Below are 22,293 nucleotides of genomic sequence, written 5' to 3' on the forward strand. Positions count from 1 at the left end.
ACTGGGCTATGGGTTAACCCTGCCTGATGGTAACCCTTCTTTTAATGAACCTCAGGGTGAACAAGGACAGGCGGGGATTCAAGGTCCACCAGGGCCACCTGGTCCACCAGGGCCAACTGGACCATCTGGACCAGCAGGAAATCCAGGACAACCTGGCCCAGTTGGGCCACCAGTAAGTTTAAAAGAAACAAACAAGCAGCATTTATCCTTCCTCTCCCCTGACATGCATGCAATTTCCTTAGCCTTTTATTGTCTCCTCTGAGCCGGGTGCACTGACCACAAGCAATGGCTGGAGGAAAGAGTTCCCAGGCAGGGAGGGAGGAGTTCTATGCCTCCAGCTATCCCTATCTGCACACATGTGTGAGAGGGTGACACCAGTGCCATTTCCTCCTCTCCAGCCTATGCCATGGGGAGGAAGTAACACTCTAGCTGTAATTAGCCTGCACTCAGCAGAAACCAGACTAAAAAAAGCCCTTGAAATCTCTTTGATGTTCTGCTCCTAGTTCTATTCCCAGGCTGACAGCAAGCAGCTTAGGCAGGTGAAAATACTGTCACTAATGTTCCTTTCCCTCTCACAACAGGGCAAAGCAGGGGAGCCTGGAAAGGCAGGCAAGGATGGAAAGGTAGGTACAACAGAGCTGCCTCACTCCTCTCTCTTGGGCATGCAACATTCGTTGCATGAATGCAGCCAGCTCCTTAATGCCTGAGGATGTGGAGAATGCCTGCAGGACTGAACCAAGTGTTCAGCTAACTGGGTGGCTGCACTTAATGTCTCCATTGCTGTCTGTTTCATTCACCTGGGGTCACCTCAGCTGGCTCTGCTCTCAGGGTGCACCCAAGTTCCTTGCTCAGAGACCGTGGAGAGGCATCTTAGAGTATTTTCCCATGGTAAACATGATCGGAAGCACTTTACACTGAAGTCTTCTGTCCAGAAAAGAATATATACAGTATAGCTAGTGCCACTGCTAGCTTTTCCCAAACTGACCCACCCATCAATGAGCCTCAAACCTGACCTGGACTCTCCTGGGGGTGACAGGTAATTTAGTCTCCACAGACTTTCAGTCCTTGGTCCCTCTGCCAAAGAAAATACCAGTTATGAGGTTTTACAACTGCTGACATCTGTCCACTAGGAACTGAGTGAAACCATCAAGTCATTTTATATAGGCCACGTTAACAACCATCAGTTAGGCATGAATTTTGGTCTTTGCCAATCTAAGATAGGTTGGAACTAATAACCTATATGTGAAACACTCCTTAGTTCCAGAGTAGCAGCCGTGTTAGTCTGTATCCGCAAAAAGAAAAGGAGTACTTGTGGCACCTTAGAGACTAACCAATTTATCTGGGCATAAGCTTTTGTGAGCTACAGCTCACTTCATCGGATGCATTCAGTGGAAAATACAGTGGGGAGATTTATAGTTCATTACCCTGTGAGTCTCTCACTTCACCTCTGCGTCAATTCATTTGTATGTAGCCTAGAATGATAACAGTGTCTAAGGACTGAGTAACTGAGAAGAGATGCTGATAATAAGTTAGGGATGGAGGAATGGAGAAAGGTCATGAGGATCTGTGATAAAAAATCACCAGGATAAGAACAGCAAAATTAGGGCTTGCTTATGCTGATGCCTAACTTTTGGTTAGTGTGTTTGCATGCAACAAAATACGGGAAGCCTCTGTAATGGTTGAAGATGTACAGCCTATTACCTGCTATCTCCTTAGTAGCACACGAAACAACTACTCAATTCCTGTGTCTAACAATGAGGAGCATGGCATGCTGGGCATGCCGGACATCCTAGTACTTAGGAAATAAAGATCCTTGCATTCTCAAATGTTTATAATAGCTGTTTCAAACCTGCTTGAGAAAAGGGACATGCAGTCAACAGAGAAAAGAGAAGCCTCTCTGTGCATGTGATCTACAGGCAGAAGACTCAAGACTTGGAAAATCCCCGCTTTTGATCTTTTAACCCAAAGTAGCTGTCTGAATGGTCATAAACAGGCAAAAATACTGTAAATTCAGGCCGTAGAACATATGTGGGGTGTCTGTTCCATCTTTCTTATTTGGATTGTGTATATCATAAGGGCAGCTGCCATATGGAACTTTTAGATATTAATATTTATATGGTATGTATAGTACCTGGTGCTTGATATGTGTGCAGATTGAATGGCTATTTCTAATTTAGCACAACTACTGATGTCCTTCCTTCTGAAAGTCTTATTAACATATTCCCACTACTAGGCAAGTCAAAGAAATCCATGTTCAATAAAACCCCTGCTTCCTGCCCCTAAAGAGTACTTTCAGATGTGTAGCATGCCACACAGGTAGATTTCCTTTTTAATGAAGAAAAGAACAGCTCTATTTGAGATCTAATAATAGCACATTCCACCATGAAGAAAGGATCTTTCTGTTATTCCGCAGTGTATTCTAAAGGACAGGTAGTCCATATCAACTCTCTCCCTCCCTTAACTCCTTTGAGATCACCTAGTTGGGTAAGGAAGAGACCCATTTATTGAATACTACCAGTTTCCAGTTTTGATGGTTTTGTTTCTCCAGTGCATATACAGACAGTGAGCTGGGAATGAGCTAAAGATAGGCAAGAAAAATAAACCAGATCATATTATGGGACCATGACATGCTGGGCAAAGTAGATTGGTTTTCAAATTTACTGAGACAAAGCCTGGTGGTTTGGGACAGTACTTGTGGGAGGGGGGTTTGGCTGGTATTTACTGAAATGGGGAACCATAGAGTTTATTTACGCGACAATGAGAATCATTTTTGCAGTGACATTTTAAAGTGATGAACTCTTTAAAATCAAACTAGGCAGTGATTGATGTCCCAGTAAAAAAAAAAATTACCCCCACCCCAGTTCTCTAGATATTTGCAATTTTCCCTACCTCAGAATGTGTTCTTATTTTATCTACAGGGTTTACCTGGACCCCCTGGACCAAAGGTGAGACATTTTTCATCATCTGTAAGCAAAAACAAGGAAAAGAAGTTTAAAACCCTTAGCATGGATCTGAGCAAAGCTGGACGTGATCATTGTGGAGAGGTGGGGAAGGGGGAGGAAAGGAGGTTGCTTCATAATATTTCTGAAAAAGTTCATGACCAGACTGAAACATCTTCCTAAGGGCCCATTGCAAGACTCCTGGCTTATTGTTGTCAATGGAAGTTTTGTCTGAGTGAGGAGGTCATCATCAGGAAATATTGCAAAAAAAAAAAAAAAAAATGCAAGCCATGTCTTTGCCGGACTTTACCATAGAACATTTACCACATTTTGTGAATTTATTTTGTAGCCATGTTGCTCATTTTGTCAAATTTCCCATTTTTACTTGCCAAACTTATGAAATGTCACTGAAAAAATGTGAGATTTCTTTTGCCTGCAAAAGTCCTCAATTTGCTTTCCCTGAGACTCTTCAGACAGAGCTCTAAGATTAAGCCGTGTTAGGGCAGATTAACTGTGTAAATTGAAAGCAAAACCAAACGGTGTGCCTTGCAGTGTGTGGTGCGGCTTTCCTATTATGTTGTAATTCATGCAGGGTAAAACTCACTCCTGTGCATTGGACTCAGACAAGACATATGCCCTGTTTTGCAAGCTCGAGGGGGACTTAAATGGTGTTTAGGCCTCATTGTGGTTCTCTGCACAAGGGAGCATTTCACCTCAGTATCCTATTTTTCTTCCTACATCTGCACAGGGCAAAGGACAGGGATTTTCCCCTTTTCAGCCTAGCCTCATCGGCTTGTCTTCATTTTGATTTTTGCAGGGAGACCCTGGAATTCAAGGATACCATGGGAGGAAGGTAAGAGAGGGAGGTAAACTTCTGAGATGCGCAGAGCAACTGGATGATCAAGTATCTTAAAATGCATTATGGTGAACCAGAGTCTGGTGGGAGTGTAATAGCAGAGAGATGCCATCCTTGCCACACACATTCATACACACACAGCCAGAGGTCTTCCATCATTTCCTGCAACAAGTGACTTGCTGGCAGAGGCTGGGTATGGAGGAACTCTGACCTCCCCCATAGCCAGCATTCCTCTACCATTTCCTGCAGTGACTCCTTCTAAGCGAGCTGAGTACTGAAGATAGTTTCAACTCCCCAGTAACCACTACGCCTACCTACTTCCCTGCAGCAGTTTCTTCTGGAAGAGGCTGAGGCAGGAAAAGCTGTAAGCTCCCCTATAGATTCACTTCTTCCTGACTGAAATTTATTTTGTGCACCCATGCGCGGACATCCTTCCTCTCCATCCACCCAGTCTGAATGGGGGTTGGAACAAGCTATGGCATTTACATTCCCCTGGTATGTATCGTTCTCCAGAATAAATGATGGAAGGTTTGATTCAGCCATAGGTTACCAGAAAGAAGCTGGTATTACCCAGGGCTGTGGATCTCTAGCATTGAAAGGTCTGCCCAAAGGGTGGTTGTCCCAGTGCAAGGCATTTGCACTCCCTATATGTTATGGGGCACCGAAGTGGCCAGAGCAGCCCTAAAATGAGATGGTGCATAGCCGGGTGCCAGGGGAATATACTCATTCAACTCATTCCCAGGCAGCTGGATTCTGATGAAGCTCCAACAGAGCATTAAAGATACTCTCCTGGGGAAACACTGTCTGCCTTCCCCCAAGGTTAAATCCCATCCTAGGACATGGCTAGCCCTGCCCCAGCAGCGCTGAATCCTCCCAGAGAGTTTAAAGGACAGACAGAGAGGGGGAGAATGAAATGAAAGAGGATAAAGGGGGGAGAAATATTGACAAGGAGGATGAGGGAGTGAGAAAAGGAAAGTGAGTATTTCCAACAGCCGACAGTTGTACGTGCTGTGTTATCTATACGTTCTTTTATGGGTGCTCTGTGGGTGAAGTGGCAAGACCTGAGAGCTTTTTAATTAGTTCTGCATAAACTGAGAAGTTTTTGTTATGTCAGGAAATGAAAATTATAGCCCCTGTGGACCACAGTCCATTCCTGCAGACACACACAAAATTTACTGCTTCTTCTTTCAGCAAACTGTCGGTTTTCTCATTAACCATTCATCCTTCTCTTTGCGACGTTCAGGAGGCTTCTTAACCTTCAAATGTGCTGAGGATGTCACTGATATGGCATATTAGTGGGTGTTTGTACCCGGATCTTTTCCTATGCATGGCAGTTAATCTGGTTGATTTATTTATCAAGCAAGGGGGCTGAATTCCTTTCAGACTGTGAGAAGGGTGATCCCAGGTCTGGGATCCATTAATGGGGAAGTGTGCAGGAGACACAGGATTGAATGAACACAGAGGAGAAAGTCCTCCCCACTGAGTCAGAAATGAAAGGAAGCAGAAACTTCTATACTGCCCTTATCTAATGGGCAGACTCAGGATTTGGAGAAATCTCTCCCTCCGTTTTGATTTTTTGTATTGAAGGTAGCTTTGTGATACGAGGGATGTGGTGACTATATCTTCAAATTTAAAAACCAGGATACTTTTGTGGCAACATGTTTTAGGGTCATAAAATACCCAGGCAAAAGGCCAAAAAAAATTTTTCCAAGATGCGCTGGTGTCACTACTGTTAGCTTCTGACTCAACAGCACCACAGGTGTGTTTCTCAGAATGGAGGGTTTTTTCCAGTAACTCAGCATTCTGAATGAGTTTATAACTGAACATCAAACCAGTGTCATTAACATTCACTTTGAGCAAAAAGAACAGCTTTGATACTCTCTACACTCAAGTAGTCATTATCTTGCTCCAAACGCTTCATCGCATTGAATTCTTGCACCACTAGATTTTTTGTTCCTGGTAAACGCATGGGAAATTCTACTAAATGTAGCAATACGGCCTCAACAAACATTTTCTAGTTATTAAAAACCAGCAACCCAACATGATGACTGATGAAATGAAAAACCAGGATTTTTCAGGCAACCCAAAAGAAGTTCCTGGGACACTAAGTTGTGAAAAACCTGGACACATGGATATATGGTCACTTCAGCCATGGATAAAATGTATTATATGAGGATTGGAATACGTGTTCATAGCACCTAAATACTGATGAGATCAGGCTATTTGTGAGGAACTGGCTTCTGTGTTCCATCTCTCTTTGCTTCTTGCTAAGCAGCATCTCTCTCAGGGCAGGGTAAGAAGGTTATGTTGCCACATGTATTATGGGACTGTTCTCTGTCATCCCTCCCACATCTTTGTTCATATTTCTTGGTATACTGAAGGCCCCTTTTCTTCCTTCTGTCTGTGTTTGCCTCTCCCTCCATTTTGCTTCTCTTCTCAGGGTGAGGTGGGTGAGGCTGGCCTACCAGGTGCACCTGGCCTTCCTGGACCTTTTGGCCCCAAGGTAACCATTAAACTAAAAATTCTAGCTGGTCAGTACCTCCATCTGCTTATGCAACTTATTGCCACCCAGACATGTGCACCTTTTACAGAAACACAAGTATACGGGGGTGTGATACAGTCTCAGATAATATGGTAAGCAATGTGATATAAATGTCTAGATAGACTCAATAGATTCTTTGCACACTCTGTCTAGATGACTTACAAGATCCAGAGTTGTTTTTGTAGATGGGGCCTGGACAATTGTTAGTGACTGGCCTTGAGGCAAGAATGATTCCTTGCTCTCTGGAACCAGGGCCAGGCTCCAATGTGCTCTGTCACTTGTAGATGTTGTAATGTAATGACTTGTATGTGCATAGACCATTATCTTCTGCTGGAACATGACATATTTGGCAGTTAGTGGAGCTGCTCCTTTACGTAACCTCTGGCTTTGGATACTGGAGGTGTTTGAGTGACAATGCCTTGGATTTTCAAAGGGGCCTCAGGTAATGAGGCACCCAACTCCCATTAAAAGTTAGCTGGATGTAGGTACCTAACTCCCTTTGGCTCTTTTAAAAATCCCAGTCAATGCCTCCTATGGATACTTATGAATGTCATAGATGCTGATCATTTAAGTGTGTATAGAACATTCTCATGCACCCATTTCTCCTCTACACATTGTCTTGCATCGGTGTGCAGGGATGAACTGAAGTCAGACCCTGAGATGCTACAGTCATTGTGCTTTATCCTTCAGTCATTACTTGGCGGCTACAGCATGCATGTCTCATGAGCTAAGCTCTATCAATTACTTTCTATTGTCATTGCTATTAAGATTATACTGTTTTTCTCTTTTTGTTCAATATGTCTATCTCTGTTTCCCCTCTATCTTTGTTCTCCTTGTACAGGGTGAAAAGGGGGACACTGGCATGAAGGTAGGCATGGGAAAGATGGTTTTCTACCATATTTTAAGAGACAAGTTGCTGTTCAGAACACTGTATTGTAATCGGGAGCTGGGCCTGAGAGAGACCAGTTGGATATTTAATGGAATATACATATGGGCTGTGATTAATCACAAGCAGACACGCCATGTCCTGGTTCTTTTATGTACATGCAATACAAGCTGTCTTTAGCCACTTGGTGGAATTTGATTCTTACCAAAGAATTTCTCTATGAAGTTTACTAATGATTTGTTACATCTCTGTATTTGAAGGGATGGGCTGGGGTTTCCTCATAAAGTCTGGTTAGCTGACACATCAAATCTACTCAAGCTCTGCAACTCTGAGGCTGAGGTTTGGCACTATTCTTTCAGTCTCCCTCTGTTTCTAGGCTGGACAGCTCTTTTTACAAGCTAACATGGTTTTATGTCCATATGTTATCTATTTGATTAAAATTTATTGTGCTGACATTTTAAAAATATATTACTCAGTACAGACTGTTTAAAACTTTACAATATTGGCCATTTTCATGACAGTCAAAGCATATTGTGTCATACCATATATTTTAAATATAATGAGAAAAGGCCTGTTTTGTAATATTTTACATATATTAACTCTGACATATATATTTAAAATATTTATTATGTGAAATACATTGAATTAATCATGCCACAAATGCATCCATATAAATTTTTCCTTTGTGGGGGATTATCATTCTAATGCACTAAAGGTTCCTTTCAACTATACTCTTGTGTGTTAGAATGAGTTTAAAGAGATCTTCTTGAGGGATCTGGGATCTCCATTTAATAGTTGTATATTACAGCAACAGATGATCTTCCTTTTAAGATCAACTAGAGTACCACCGAATAAATCTTCTAAATCATTGCTTTATGCAGATCATACTCATAAACAACACCTGCATGTAATCCAAGATCTGTCCACACATCCATTCTTACACTGGTGTAATTTCATTAACTTTGATGGACTTAGTCCTGATTTGCACTTATGTAAATGAGAGCAGAATCAGACCAACAGAAGATGGGTTTTAAGAGCTACGAAATTACTGGGTTCTGAACAACTGTATGCTTTCTCTTTAAACTAATAGGTAGAATGAATTGTGGATGACTGAGGGCAGTATATGATCCTAAATGAGGAAAAATGCTATAAGTAGAATCCAAGTCCCAAGCCTGTTTTTATTCACTTCTGTCACTGCTATCAGTCACCTGTTCCTCAGGCACTCTAAGTACATGGATTAATAGGCCTTTGATTCAGTTTCTGGAACCAAAACCAAAATTGCCTGGTTCCAACTCCAGACTAAAATAACCCCTCAATAACAGATGACAAATCTGAGACAGCCTCTCAAACATTCTAATCCCCTTTATCAACTTTAATTGCATTGATCGCTTGCCTGTCTTGTATTGCGATTCTAGGGGCTTATCACAAACTCTCCTTCCCATTTCCTTGATGTATGTCGGACAGCAACAGAGACAAGGAGGGGGGGGGGAGTGGTAGCTGCTAGTCTAAGGCAGACTGCATGGAATGGAGAGAGAAATGTGGTAACCTTTCTCTCTCGTCATTTACATTTTACAGCAAACCAATATGTTATTTTCTTTTGTGCCATAAAAAGGAAATCTTCTTCAAACCTGTCCAGTGATCTCTCTTGGTCAGTTACTCACACACACATTCACAGATGCAACCTCCACATTTTACATTGGAAAACAATGGATAACTGTGAGCCAGGAAATGTATCCTTGCTCTTGTGATCCTTATTCAAGCCAGGTTCCTGAGGTTTGAGCAACCCCACCCCCCCCAACCCCTCCAGCAACACATTTTGGAATGGGATCATCAATACATGTTCTAAAGGGCCACCTTCCCATCCCAGGTGCAATGTATCCCTGTTTATTAAGACTCTTCCTTGTTACTGCCATTCTCACTTTGTTCTGGGTTCTCTTATTTCCCCATGCAGAGGAATAAGAATAACAGCAGAGCGTAAGATCCCAAACTAGCAGTAAATCAGCAACCAATGTACGTTCAGACAGTGCATGTGTTTGTCCTCCCTGGAGTGGCTTCTTTCTAGGTATTTTCTTTACAAAAGAAGATTATATGGGACTTGGGAAGGCCTTTGCTGTTTTCCCCTTCAAACCATTCTGCTCCGAGTTAAACGTGTGCAACCTCATTAACGGTGACAGGGTTGTGCAGAAGTAGCTGGTGTCACAGTTGGACTCTCGTTATCAGAATTTGCCCAGGATATTGTTAATTTGTCGACTCTTTAAAAATGACCGTTTAGGCTCCTTTTTTGTAGCTGGTTGCATACTGAACATTTGTTCCTAATTACATTTTACCTTCTCTCACTTTCCATTCCCACAACTTACACTGTTTATTGCAGAATCTGGGTGTCTCACTTTGCCTCTTCCCCCTCCAGCTTCCATGGCACTGGGCTAAATGTTAGCCCCATTAAAGTCAATACAAGTTTTATCAGTGGTGCTGATAAGACCAGGATCTGGCTCTTTGCATATATATTTTCCTGTCAAATTCTGTTTAACTTAAATGATCTATTTTAGGAAGTTCCTTAAAATTATTTTAAATGGTTATTCCTCATTCCCAGAGGCAGGAAACTAGGAAGAGTAGAAAGCAACTGCTACAGGCAAGGAAGCCAATAAGCACATAATTTTCTGTCTCCTGAACAAGGATCCAAGCTTGAAGTGTTTTCTTTGTTTTAATTAGGGGTTCATTATTACAACCCAACACTGCCAGAAAACTAATCAGAATCTGGCACTCTCCATTATTAGGGATACCCTCAGTGTGTTTAGCCTGGTAACATTAAAGGCAAGGGAAGGAAGGGTAGATCTGCCAAAAAAGGCAAGCAAGTACTTTCTGTGCCCATGAGAAAAGCTGCAATCCATTTCTTTAAACTCCTGCTGTGACGAGTGTCCTGTCTTTCATGGGATATAATGCCACATTTATATGAGACAAGTAACATTTGGGGAATTGTAAAATGGTATTGTGGGCTTCCACACTTATCACATTTCAATGGATTCCAGATCAAGTGTGGTCAATTTACAAAATAAAATAAATAAATAAAAAAGTCTAACTACTAGCCTTGCAAACCTGGGATCTGAAAGTGAACTGGGTTATTTCTGACCTGGGCACAATTGCCAGTCATAAAGATTCTGCAGGCCAATGTTGCTCTTAGGTGCACGTGTATAATAACTTCATGCCTCTTTAATTAGACCCTTAGTTATACCTGCATGGACCTATTGCCTTCAGGTATGATTGAGGGCATAATTTGAAGACAGTGGGTTTGCCCACGTAGTCCTGTAGTTGGAGCTCAGTTAACAATTCTGTTGGTGATGAGCAGCCAGAAAAGAATCCAGTTCACTCTCCCAGAGCTGGGTTGGTTTTGCAGGGCTGACAACAGGAAAGAATCTTATTTTCGCCACATCAGTTGGCAGAGCTGACTGAATACACAAAGGGAACAAATATCCAGAGGCTAATGGAATGTTAAAATTACATAGTTAACATTTTTTTAATTCAGGAAATACAAAAGTTAAGGTTCTTGCTACCTCATTGCACATTCTGTATATTTTATAGGATATACAGTATGACATAAAGAATACAGGGAGGCAGTGTTGCCCAGTAGACAGAGCATGGTGTTTGGCTTTAAGAGACCTGTTTTCTGTTCCCAGCACTGCCACTTATCTGCTCTGTGACCTTTGGCAAGTCACCACACTTCTCTGTGCTGTAGTTTCCTCATCCCCAAAGTGGGGATAATGAAACTTACTTCCTTTGTAAAGTACTTTGAGCTCTATGGATAAAAAGCACTACATAAGAGCAAAGTGTTATTACTAAATGTCTTATTTAGCCAGAAAAACAGGAACAGAAAATATTTATATGAGCAAGGTGACCATGTTAGTGTTGCTATAGAAACTTAAATTTTTACATATCCTATTTTAAATTTAACTGTGCATCCTTATTATTGCATCAGTAAAGTTTCTTGCATTGATATATATTACCATTCATGTGTATTGCACTTTAGAGGGTTGGTAGTTATTTCCACTGTGATCTCTCTGTTTCAGAAGAGTGGGTGTGGAGGATCTAGTCTATAATAGAGTATTTTATTCACACTGAACACCCACTGCTTTGTACTTTTCTGGGACTTGGCCCCATATCACACTAGTTTCTTGCGGTGGCTTAATTAAATATCAAGTGTTGAATCTGGAAACTAAAACGACAGATGAGCAGTAAGGAAATGAAAAGAGGATGGTAAAAAAATTATTTTTCTGCTTTTATGAATTTCCTCTTTCCTTGGTTTTATAGCTGTCTTCAGTTCCCCAGGGTCCCTCCGTGAGTTAATATGCAGAAGTTTGAGGTTAATATGCTCAAGAATGGCATGCAAGCTACTTAAAGAGGCCCATTTGGATAATGGGTACAGCCAATTCAGCGCTGTCACATAGAGAGTGTCTACATTGCAATTAGACATTCACGGCTGACTCTGGCTCACAGGGCTCAGGCTAAGGGGCTCTTTAATTGCAGTGTAGACGTTCGGGGTCTGGCTGCAGCCCAAGCTCTGGGACCCTCCCACCTCACAGGCTCCAAGAGCCTGGGCTCCAGGCTGTGCCCAAACATCTACACCACAGTTAAACAGCCCCTTAGCCTGAGCCCCGTGAGCCCGAGTCAGCTGGTATCAGGGGTGAAAGTAACTTTAAAATCTGACCAGTACGGGGGCCCAGCTCTGGGCCCCCAAAGGGGCAAAGCCTGGGGCAGAAGGGGGCGAGGCTGGGGGTCAGCCTCCCCCAGCCAGCCCTTCAGCGCTGCCCGGCCTGTGCTGCCCGGGGCTCTGGCGGCAATTCAAAGGGCCCGGGGCTCCGGCTGCCACTGTGCACTTTTAAATTGCCAGGCCCTGGGGCAGCTTCCCCTTTTGTCACCCCTCTCCCCCCCCCCCCCCCCCGACAGCCCTGGAGGGAGCAAAAAGGGCAGCGATGTTAACATGGGCTGTGTACGGGCCTGTACCAGTGGCCACTTCTTACCGGTACACCATACTGGCCCATACAGGCCTACTTTCACCTCTGGCTGGTATTGGGCACCCATGGGTTTTTAATTGCAGTGTAGACATACCCATAGTTGCAAGCAATACTAATACTGATCAGCATATTTTAAACGCTTGGGCCCACCTGGAAATTTCCAGCTATACCAATAGGTTAATGCAACACTGAACATTCTGCTGAATAAAACATCAAATAGTACTTTTGAGGGAGATACTGAGAGAGTTAAATAAGAGCTTCACCACTGTCTGTGAATGTGGTCGGCTCATTGAACACCAGCAATTGGCAGCTTGCTAATCTGGGATTTCTGATCCGCTACTGATCTGAGGGCGGTTTCAGATTTCACCATTAGAAACATTGAAGCTCCATACAACTTGTGGCCTGAAGATGGGTGAGGAAAGCAGGAGGAGGCATTGCTAGTGGATGGCACTAAACACATTATTGGAAATTCTGGTCCTTAGACTGAGGTCTTGCACTGCCCTCTGCTGGGGTGTTAAGAGAAGTCTGGTGTCAGTGCAGTTCTTCAAATCCAGATTACATCTGAAGAAACAGTAACTTTTCCAAGTTTATTTTTAAAACAAATCTGTCTCTCCTCCATTTTGCTCAGCATGCTGGTCAAAAAGCTTATGTCATGAGAGACATTTCCTTTCCCGCATTAACTGTTAGTTGTACATGAAAATGGCATTGTTTAACTAAAACTTTAATTCCCTGAGCCTTCTGCTGGCTGTGGACACCTTGCTACATCACTTGTGACCCATAGACCATACATGAATCCTATGTCAGTGATTGCAAACTCACTTCCTTCCAGTTTTTGTCTTGGGGGTAGGAGTGCTAATATCCATATCCAGTGTGTGTCTCATGTATCACAAACAATATCAGCTATGTAGTGAATATTAAAGCTACATAGACTGTCTTGATGTCTGGGATGCAGAAGTGTGGGCTGAATTTCACAGTTACCACCCAGGCTGTTAAGAGGCAGTGTAAGCTAGTGGATAGGGCACTGAGGTACAATTCAGGGGGGGAGGGATAGCTCAGTGGTTTGAGCATTGGCCTGCTAAACCCAGGGTTGTGAGTTCAGTCCTTGAGGGGGCCATTTAGGGATCTGGGGCAAAAATTGGGGATTGGTCCTGCTTTGAGCAGGGGGTTGGACTAGATGACCTCCTGAGGTCCCTTCCAACCCTGATATTCTATGATTCTATGAATTCAAGATATGTGGTCAGTACTATTCCTGGCTCTCCCCATGACCAGCTGGGTGACTTTGGGCAAGTTACTTTACCTCCCTGTGCCTGTTTTCCCTCCCACCTTTTGGCTTTCTTATCTTTTTAGATAGAGGGCTCTTTAAGGCAGGGGCAGTCTGTTTTCTGAAGCTGCTCCAGGCTCTTTTATAAGGCAGGTGCCTGTAACAAGCCCCTTAGAATTGCAATGTTGCAGATTAGGACGCTGAATCTCAACAAGTAGTGAAAATGCTAGCATGTACGTGGGAGCATGAAAGCCAGGCTGAGGCCCAGATTTTTGAAGGCATTTAGGCACTGCTCCACTCCGTGCTGCAAGGCCTAAGTGACTTAGGAACCTATATCTAATTTTTCAGAAGTGACGAGCTCTTAAGGGCCACATTTTTAAATGTATATACATGCCTTATTCTCTTAGAAATCAGTGGGAGTTAGGTGCCTAAATACCTTTAATAATCTGGCTCCTAAGTGCCTACGTCATTTTTGAAAAAGAGACCAAGGCTATGTCTACACAGGAGACCTTACAGTAACACAGCTGTACTGATGCAGCTGCATCACGGTAAGATTGCTTATGTAGCTGCTCTATGCTGACAGGAGGGAGCTCCACCATCGACATAATTAAACCACCTCCAATGAGTGGGAGTTGCTATGTTGATGGGAGAAACTTTCCCGCTGAAATAGCACTTTACACACTACCACTTATGCCGGTGACACTTACGTCACTCAGTCGGGGTGTGCTTTTTTCACACCCCTGAGTGACATAAGTTTTGCCAACACCACTGTAGCGTTTTAGTGAAGACACTACTACAACTGCAGGAGAGTTTCTTCCGTCGGCATAGTTAATTCACCTCCATGAGAAGTGGTAGCTATGTCGATGGGAGAAGGTTTCCTATTGACAAAGCGCTGTCAGTATAACTACGTCACTCAGGAGTGTGGATTTTTCACACCTCTAAGCGATGCAGTTTTACCAATATAAGTCTGCCTGAGCAGAGCAACACATAGATACCGTTAAAAATCTGAGCCTGAGGACCTTGAACTACTTGACATCCCAGAGAATCCACCTCAGACAGAGCAGACCTGCCAGCTCTGCAAAAGTAGAAAGAAGCACCCATCAACACATTTTGATCCGACAAAGCCCACGTCTGTTGACCTTCTGGGTATAAGCAAGGCGTTTTTGTCTGCCCCAGCTTTTGCCTGAGGTGGAGATTATAGGCTTTAGGTGTATCTTTGTCCTGGGGTAAATCTACATAATTATAGGGATACTGATCAGTGTATTTTGCATACCGCATTCTGAATTTTCTGCCCAGAGATATTGTGATGTGTACACTGTACTGATCCTACAATGGAAATAAACAAATGGTTTCCATACCCATGTGCTGCTCAGGAGCTGGCACTGGGTGTTAGAAAGCTCTTCAGGGCAGCAGATGCAAGTTTTAAACATAAGGCTCTCATAGTTCTGCTCTCGTTTATATCACTGATGTAACAAAACAATTTAGCTCACATTGTCCTACCACAGTAATGGGAGTAACATTTTGAGACAGAACATGGCAATGCAGTCCTTCTGGTTCCATCCAGGTGCTAGGAGGTACCCAACAAGAGAAGCTCTGACTAAGAGAAACTGTCTTGTTGAAAATAAAAGCAGGAGTCGGGGTAAGGAGGTTCTGGCCTCCTTGACAAGAACTTCTTGACATCTTGTGCAATGTAATGTCCACCACTGCTTTAGTGATCATCAACACAGACCCTCCTGAAGACTCATCTCATGCTTGTCCCTCTCAACTTTGTTTCTCGTTCCATTTCCAGGGGGAGAGGGGCATGCCAGGGCTGCCAGGAAAACATGGAGCTAAGGTACCCTGCAAGGAATGGAGTGAGCTTTGTCCACCTGACCCTGCCCATACCTCTCAACTGTCCCTGAATTTCAGGGATGGCCCCAATTTGGTTTCTACAATGATTCTTCTCACTTTCTCTATCATTTTCTTTCCGCTTCTAAAATGCAAAGCATAGGGCCTAATTTATCAAAGGGATAACAGGGGAGAAAAGTTTTACTGAAGAAACCACATGCCTATTCCCAATGCTAATTCCCATTTTGAGGTCTAATCCTGCAAGATGCTGAGTGTCCTTTATTCCACTGAGATCAGCACCTCCCAGGATCAGACCTGTAATACTTTATTCTAGTGAGAATTACCACTAATTAGTATTGGTAAGATATCAGCACTTTATAAATTGTGAACATGTATCTAGTGGCCCAATTTACCTCTGCCAACTCCAGTTTTAGGTATGTGTTATTCCATGGAAATCAGTGGAGTTACACCAGTATAAAAATGGAGAATGCAGTGGTGAATCAGAGCCAGTGTGTGTATGTGTTACAGGATTGAAATTAATATTGGAAAAGATCACTAGACTTATTCATTACAATTTTAAAGTAGAAAAATAAGGAATAGGAATAGCATCAGGTCAGTAAAATCTAACTCCCAAACATGATCTGTACATGATCCCTTTCATGACTCGGGCCCATATTTACTAAAAACTACTCACCTCTGATACATTTCTGAATGCTTTTTCCCCTTTTATTACATAGAATCCCTGATTTCCATCTTCTGTCCTTGTGTTTTTTAGCTTTGTCCCTGATTTCTGTTTCAGAAAGTTGAGAGGTATGATCCTGCCCTTCCCCTGCTTCACACTTCTCCTTGTTTGAATTTTTCCAAGCTCTTTCCAGTTATGAACTCATACTCATCCTTCTTTTTTGCTTCTCATCTGCTACGTTAAGTTCCCCAAACCTTCCTGTTAGCTACTTTCTAACCCTGCTTCATCTCATTCTCCCCCACCTCGTTTCCTAGATTGTCATTACTCCTCATGTTTTCTTTCATAACTGAACATTTTCACAAGGATCTAACTAGTACTAACACTTAGAAAACAAAAATATCTAGTCTGAGTAAGGGAGTGATGCTGAAGTTTTGCTTTTGCACCATTGCCACTGAGGGAAATATAATCGTATCCACAGAAGCACCTGCCCCAAGGGCCCAATAAACAACCATCTCAGTTTCCGGGGCGGGACTCAAGTCCATAATTTGTTGGTGGTGTTTTGTTCTGCTGTGCAGAACGACGTAAGAATCTGAGTGCTTGAGAGTCTTTTTGCTGGTGATAGCTGGCTTCAAAGATTTCCTCTGCAAATCTGATACTCGAGTTTATGTCTTCTGTGGTAAAACAGAATGATGATGGTTAACAAGACCAAGAACATTTTCTCTTTCTGTTGTCATTGGACATTTTGTTCAGGGACTCTTTTTTAATAAAAATCTGGATTCAAACATTTAACAAGGTGTTTGGTCCTCACATTGTCTCTTTCATCCATTTCGCAACACTGCTCCCATGGGGTCATGGGTTCAACTTCACTAGAAGTAGCACACCTAAATCTGTGGGAAGAGATAAATTGTTTCCTCTGTGCGAGTTGAGCCAGTGATGTCTTTCTGAGGTGGTACACCCTCCTTGCTATTCTGGATAGCATAGGCACGACTATAGGGAAGGTAATTTTAATGACTCTCCTGGTTTGGGGAACCAGGATGGATGTGTGTGGTAGCTACTGTGTTACAATGTCTCTTCTGAACTTTGGAAAAGGAAAAACATCGATTATTTAAAGTTCCTACTTGGCTGATTTTTTTTTAAGAATATATATTTATATTTACTTCATTTCAAACCAAGTGTTCTCATCTTTCCTCTCTCTCTGCCAGGGGGTTCCTGGAATGGCTACTGCAGGGATGAAGGTCAGTTTTACATTAAAATGCAGCTTCTTAGGACAGATCACGGATAAGAAAGAGGACAAGGGCCATGAGAGGAGATGAAACCTCCAGCCTTAGACTGATGGCCATTAGTTCATGGTAGGAAAGCCGTGGATTAAAAGAAAATGGAGACATACATTCATTTTCCTGCCAATATGGAAAGGGGAAAGCTCAAGCCAAAACAGATATAGAAAATGGCTATCCCTTTTATCAGGGAGAGGCTAGGGCCTGTCTATGTTATAGCAAAATGCTAACTCCAGGGGGAGAATGACTGATCCCTTCTTGGATTGGTCAGCTAAACTATACTTGTTCCAGGCCTGACTGTAAGAAGACTTCGGTTCTCTTAGTCCCTCAGTTCACTTTCTGTGAGACAACGGTCCTCTCTTGGTTTCAGGTCCTCTCAAACCCCATTCTTAACAGTACTTGAACCTCCCTATTTCCATTGCTTCCATTTATTTCCTAATAAACAAAATTATTATTAATTATTATTATTATTATATCCCACCTTTTCAACCAATATCTCTGTTTCTCCACTACCTTGGAACCAGATAGATTTCTGCATTAGAATATGCTCAGTGCTCAGATTTCACGGTGACAGGCAGCCTTATAAAAACCTAGAAAGATAGGTATAGCCAGATCAGCTGGCTTGAAACAGCCCAGGTGAGTTCCAAAACCCACTGACTGATACCAAGCAACAATGGAATGCTCCGTCCATGGGCCTAAAAAACCTTGGAAGCAACAAGCACTGTTCTCGACTGCTGGTGAAGGCTCTCTCTCCCACTCCCCTTGGCTGGTATAACTGCCACCACCAAGATTCCATGATTGTCCAAGGCCCAGCACAACAGGGCACCAATTGTGATTGCTACCTTTGGATGCTACTGTAATACAAATAATTAGTAATAACAATAGCCGCAGAATCCCCTAGGGCCAGCAACAGCTGTACAAGTAGCAGCTCAGGAACAATGTGACTCAGCACTAGAAGCTTTCTGAACTTGTGAGAGAGCTGGTGGGACTATTCCACGCTTCTTGGTAGGACCCTTGGGACATGCCCTTTAAACAGGAGGTCTAGGAAACTATTTCTTAGGGAACAACTCAAAATGGTCATTTACCTCCCTTTTATTAATGGCACTTTTGGCCTATGGGCTGTACCATATGTCTTCAAAATTAGGATAAAAACAACAATATCCATGTACAAGAATAACCAAGAGAAAAGAAAAACCAAGTCTGCAATATGTCTTTAAATTTGACCTTATACCCCTATTTCCACAAATCTAAATTCAAATTGAAATCAAACTAAAGCACAGCTTTGGCTTGCTGCCTTCTTAAATGACCCTTCTCTTTTTTTATCTAGAAGTGGGTTGGCCACCCCCTCTGTTCTCTTTCCTTCTCACTGTATATTTTTCCATCTTTTCCTCATGCAGGGTAAGCCAGGGAATCCAGGAGAAAACTATTGCTCTTAAAGGAATAATCATTGCAAATCTGCATTTCCTGTGTTTTGTTTACAGGAGCTTATAATTATAAGGAGTTTCCTGGTGTCCTCTGTAAAATGCCATCTCTGCTTCAGAAAAGCAGAGTTGCATTTCTCCCTAAAAGAAGAGAGGCATGTTTGAAAGAGATTTCCATATTGTAATTAGACTATCTTCTGTCCCCTTCCCTCCCTACTCACTCAGTGCTTGTGTCTGCGGGGGATATTCCCCTGCTATTCCCTTTCTTTTCTTCTTTGGCCCTTAGGCTATGTGGCAAGCTGCTATTACTGGAGAGTATATTCTCTCCCTGTTCCCCTTGGCTACCTCTCTCCACCAGCACTTCCAGGGACATGCCAGTGCTGCAGAGGGAACTGCTGGGGACGCACTCCTGCACTTTTGGCAGATGCTGTATAAATTGGTCCCATGTTTCATGCCCCCTCCTATCAATATGTGTAAAATAGTAAAAATGGTACAAAAACACCCCTGAATTTCTTTCACTTGGCAGCAAATTCAGACAACTGAGCAGCTGGCTCCTCTTGTTTTAGCTTTGATCAGGTTTGTAGTGTTATGTTGTAGAATTTGGAGACCGCTAGCCATATAACAGATGTATTCTCTGTCTCTTTTCTTACCAACAAGGGAGAACCTGGAGTTGCAGGGATGATGGGCCCCCCAGGTTTGCCAGGGAAAAGGGGACAGAGGGTAGGACAATGTGTGTTTGGATGTGATTTCTTAGCACTGCTGTGCTGGCCTGCTCCTCCCTTAAAGGCATGGCTAAAGTGGGTCTGCTTTGCACTACAGTTCCATGTGTGTGGTGGAATGCTCTTATCCCATTGCCGATGCTCTCATCTCATTGATGAAAAGTGCTTTGTATGTTCCTCCTTGCAAGAAACAGAAAGACCAACCCAAAGGGGGAATTAGTGCGTTCTGGGAAGGGAATGAAGTACTGAGCATTAACATTCTCTTGAGAAAGGTTTTGTACCTTTTGATTACAGCAATAATAAATTATGAGGAATCTGAATACCCGGAATCAGGATGTCTTAATGAACGTGTATGCACCTCAGAATGTTCTCTGTAGGTCCTCCTCTCACTACAGCACATGAATGCTGATCCTGATTCTTGGACTACAATGAAAAGCAGATATGCTGAGCACATAACAGGAGCAGAGTGCTGGAGTCAGAGGAGTCTGGAGCACTGGATTATTCAGGAGAAAGTACTATTTTGATTATCCTGAAAAGGAGATAAAATCCTTGCATCCAATTAGTATTCCTTCTGCCGAAGAGGCATAAAAGCCCCTTGCTATTCAAACAAATGCAATTATCTAACAAGACCGACTGCCTGATTTTGTGTGTAATGCATATATCCAGATGAGCCAAGGCCCACCTCCTGTTGTACAGATGCCAAATTAATTGCCAGTAGAAATCAGAGCATCTGCACTTCTAAACACCTGCTTTGTGATTGCGCTCTGGTAAGTATTGGTGGAAGTACCCCGTTTGCACTCATGACTGAATTAGGAGTACAAATTTTGCAGGTGCAAATCATGCCCATGAAAAGGATATCACCTTATTGAAAATGTGTCCCTTAAATATGAAGGGACTGAGAGTATGTTCATTCCTCTTTGAATTGGGGTGTTACCCATGGCTGTTTCTAATGAGCGCTCAGTTTTTTAAAACGATTGACTTCTGTTGTCTGTTCTTTAGGTTCTCAGTGAACTTTTCCCCACACGATATAATGTGTCTGCATCCATAAGAGCAGCTTCCCTTTACTGGGGTGTTCCACTTTGACTCAGTGGATTACTATGAACAGTGACATGGCTGGAGATCATAAGATTCTGACATCTTAGAGATGGCCAATAATTCAAACTTTTCCTTAAGAAACAAAATCCAGCACATTGCCCTTCTTGCTTTTCCAAGGAGAAAATCATTAGCTTGTGGTTGTAAGGTACATGTTCTAACAAGGATGAAAGGCTACAGAGCACTTACACTGAGCTGGAGGTCAGAGTGTCTTGTAAAATAGATAACTGTCCTATCTTAGGTGGGATGCAGAGTTGTCTAGAACAAGGATAGTTTTCTTTTAATTAATTTTTGTAGAGCCATACAGTGCATGCCCCTTCTCAGAACACTTTTGCAGGCACCTTGCATGTTAGATATCAGTCCTTGAACTCTGTTGAAATTCATATACGTGTCTTTCTAAGAGATTAAAATATCTCAGCCATGCATGCAAGGAAAAATAAATTCCTTACCTATAATTTTTCTTTTGATTTTGTTATTGTAAGAGAGCCATGGGCTATTGTGGGCTAGGGTCCCGTATAAATACTTTAAAAGTCTCTATAGACCAAATTTCTGAGTTAACCCACCTTAAAAGAGATTCCATGTACCTGTATGCTATTGAGAAATACAGTCAAGTAACTGTTCATGTGTGAGTTACTCTTTGACAAATTAAAGAGTTTAAATAAATCTAAAACCAAATATTATCCAATGCTACTGGGGGGAAAAGATTGGGGAAATAGGGACTAATCATAGTAAAAACCATAGTAAAAAAATCATAGTCATCATCATCATCTATAAAAATTGCTAACTTTGGAGAACTAACAATTACAGGAAAGAAAATATCTTTTCTCTAGTGGTAAGTGTTATTGTACTAGAGACATTCTCTTGGAGACTAAAATGATTGTAAACTATAGCAACCAAAACCCTGTCAGCTGTCTAAATAGAGCCTGTGGTACAAGCAGCTCATCACGTGTAGAAATGCTGGAGATAAGGGTTTGGTTTACAGTTTGCACCCTGTGGACAGACTAGAACAGGATCTTAATCCGAACTTATAAGACAGTAAGTGAGCCAATTGTGGCACAAAAATTCTAAGAGATATGCCTTGTACTGGTGGCTTCAGGCACACAAAAGATATGACTGCAAGCTAAACAAAGTCACTTCACAAAAACAGCCATGGGGTGGCATGTGGCAAATTTCAGTGTGGAATTTATCCAGAATCTGATTATACCTCTCGCAACTCAGTTCAGTCAGACTACTCCTCTTGCTGGGGTCTTGATTGCTTAGGGGTCATGACAAGGATGGCCTATCTGGTCCTCTTCTGACCTTGTAATTTTCCCTTTTCCTGTTTTCACTCCTCTTCATCAGCACTGAGCACTTTAGAGTTTGGCTGCTAAAGGAGAAGATGCACTAATTCTTTAGAGCCTGGTGATTGAGAAGAGGATTTGTTATTATCAATGTACTAGGAGATGAACAAACAGAAAATATCTAAAGGTCGAACAAAGGGTATATGAGTATCTCTGAGATTCCCTTACAGTACAGTGAGTTTGATTCCTTTGGAGGAATGCTGTCAGGATGCCCTTCAAGCTCATCGGCTGTAGTTATATTCAGAAGAGTTAGGTGGCAGCAGCAGGAGCAGGAATGTCTTTCAGAACCGATATGAAAAGAGTTATTTCGGTACGTGCCCCTCAGACAATCTGGGGCATTGTTGCACTATCGAGCAGTGCTGCACAATGCTATTCAATTACAAGTTTTTGAACTTTTACACAAGATATGGCCTGATATTTGGCTTGCACAGAGGGCCCAGTTTCATAT

The 22,293-nt window shown here is 42.5% G+C and overlaps 1 protein-coding gene across 10 annotated transcripts in view; it reads left to right on the forward strand.

Moving 5' to 3' along the window:
* COL13A1 (collagen type XIII alpha 1 chain) overlaps nt 1-22,293 on the forward strand; it is a 152,750-nt gene that overhangs the window by 93,595 nt on the left and 36,862 nt on the right. For 7 of the 10 annotated variants that reach the window (XM_073353524.1, XM_073353518.1, XM_073353516.1 and 4 more), the window contains 9 exons: nt 56-172; nt 582-623; nt 2,919-2,945; nt 3,757-3,792; nt 6,236-6,298; nt 7,179-7,205; nt 15,280-15,324; nt 17,202-17,234; nt 19,352-19,414. In XM_073353524.1, coding sequence (XP_073209625.1) covers nt 56-172; nt 582-623; nt 2,919-2,945; nt 3,757-3,792; nt 6,236-6,298; nt 7,179-7,205; nt 15,280-15,324; nt 17,202-17,234; nt 19,352-19,414 — 453 coding nt within the window. The remainder of the gene's footprint in view (nt 1-55; nt 173-581; nt 624-2,918; nt 2,946-3,756; nt 3,793-6,235; nt 6,299-7,178; nt 7,206-15,279; nt 15,325-17,201; nt 17,235-19,351; nt 19,415-22,293) is intronic. The other 3 variants (XM_073353522.1, XM_073353520.1, XM_073353521.1) reach the window with 3 other exon arrangements.

This window comes from Lepidochelys kempii, chromosome 7 (genome assembly GCF_965140265.1).
Source record: "Lepidochelys kempii isolate rLepKem1 chromosome 7, rLepKem1.hap2, whole genome shotgun sequence".
Taxonomy (NCBI): Eukaryota; Metazoa; Chordata; order Testudines; family Cheloniidae; genus Lepidochelys; species Lepidochelys kempii.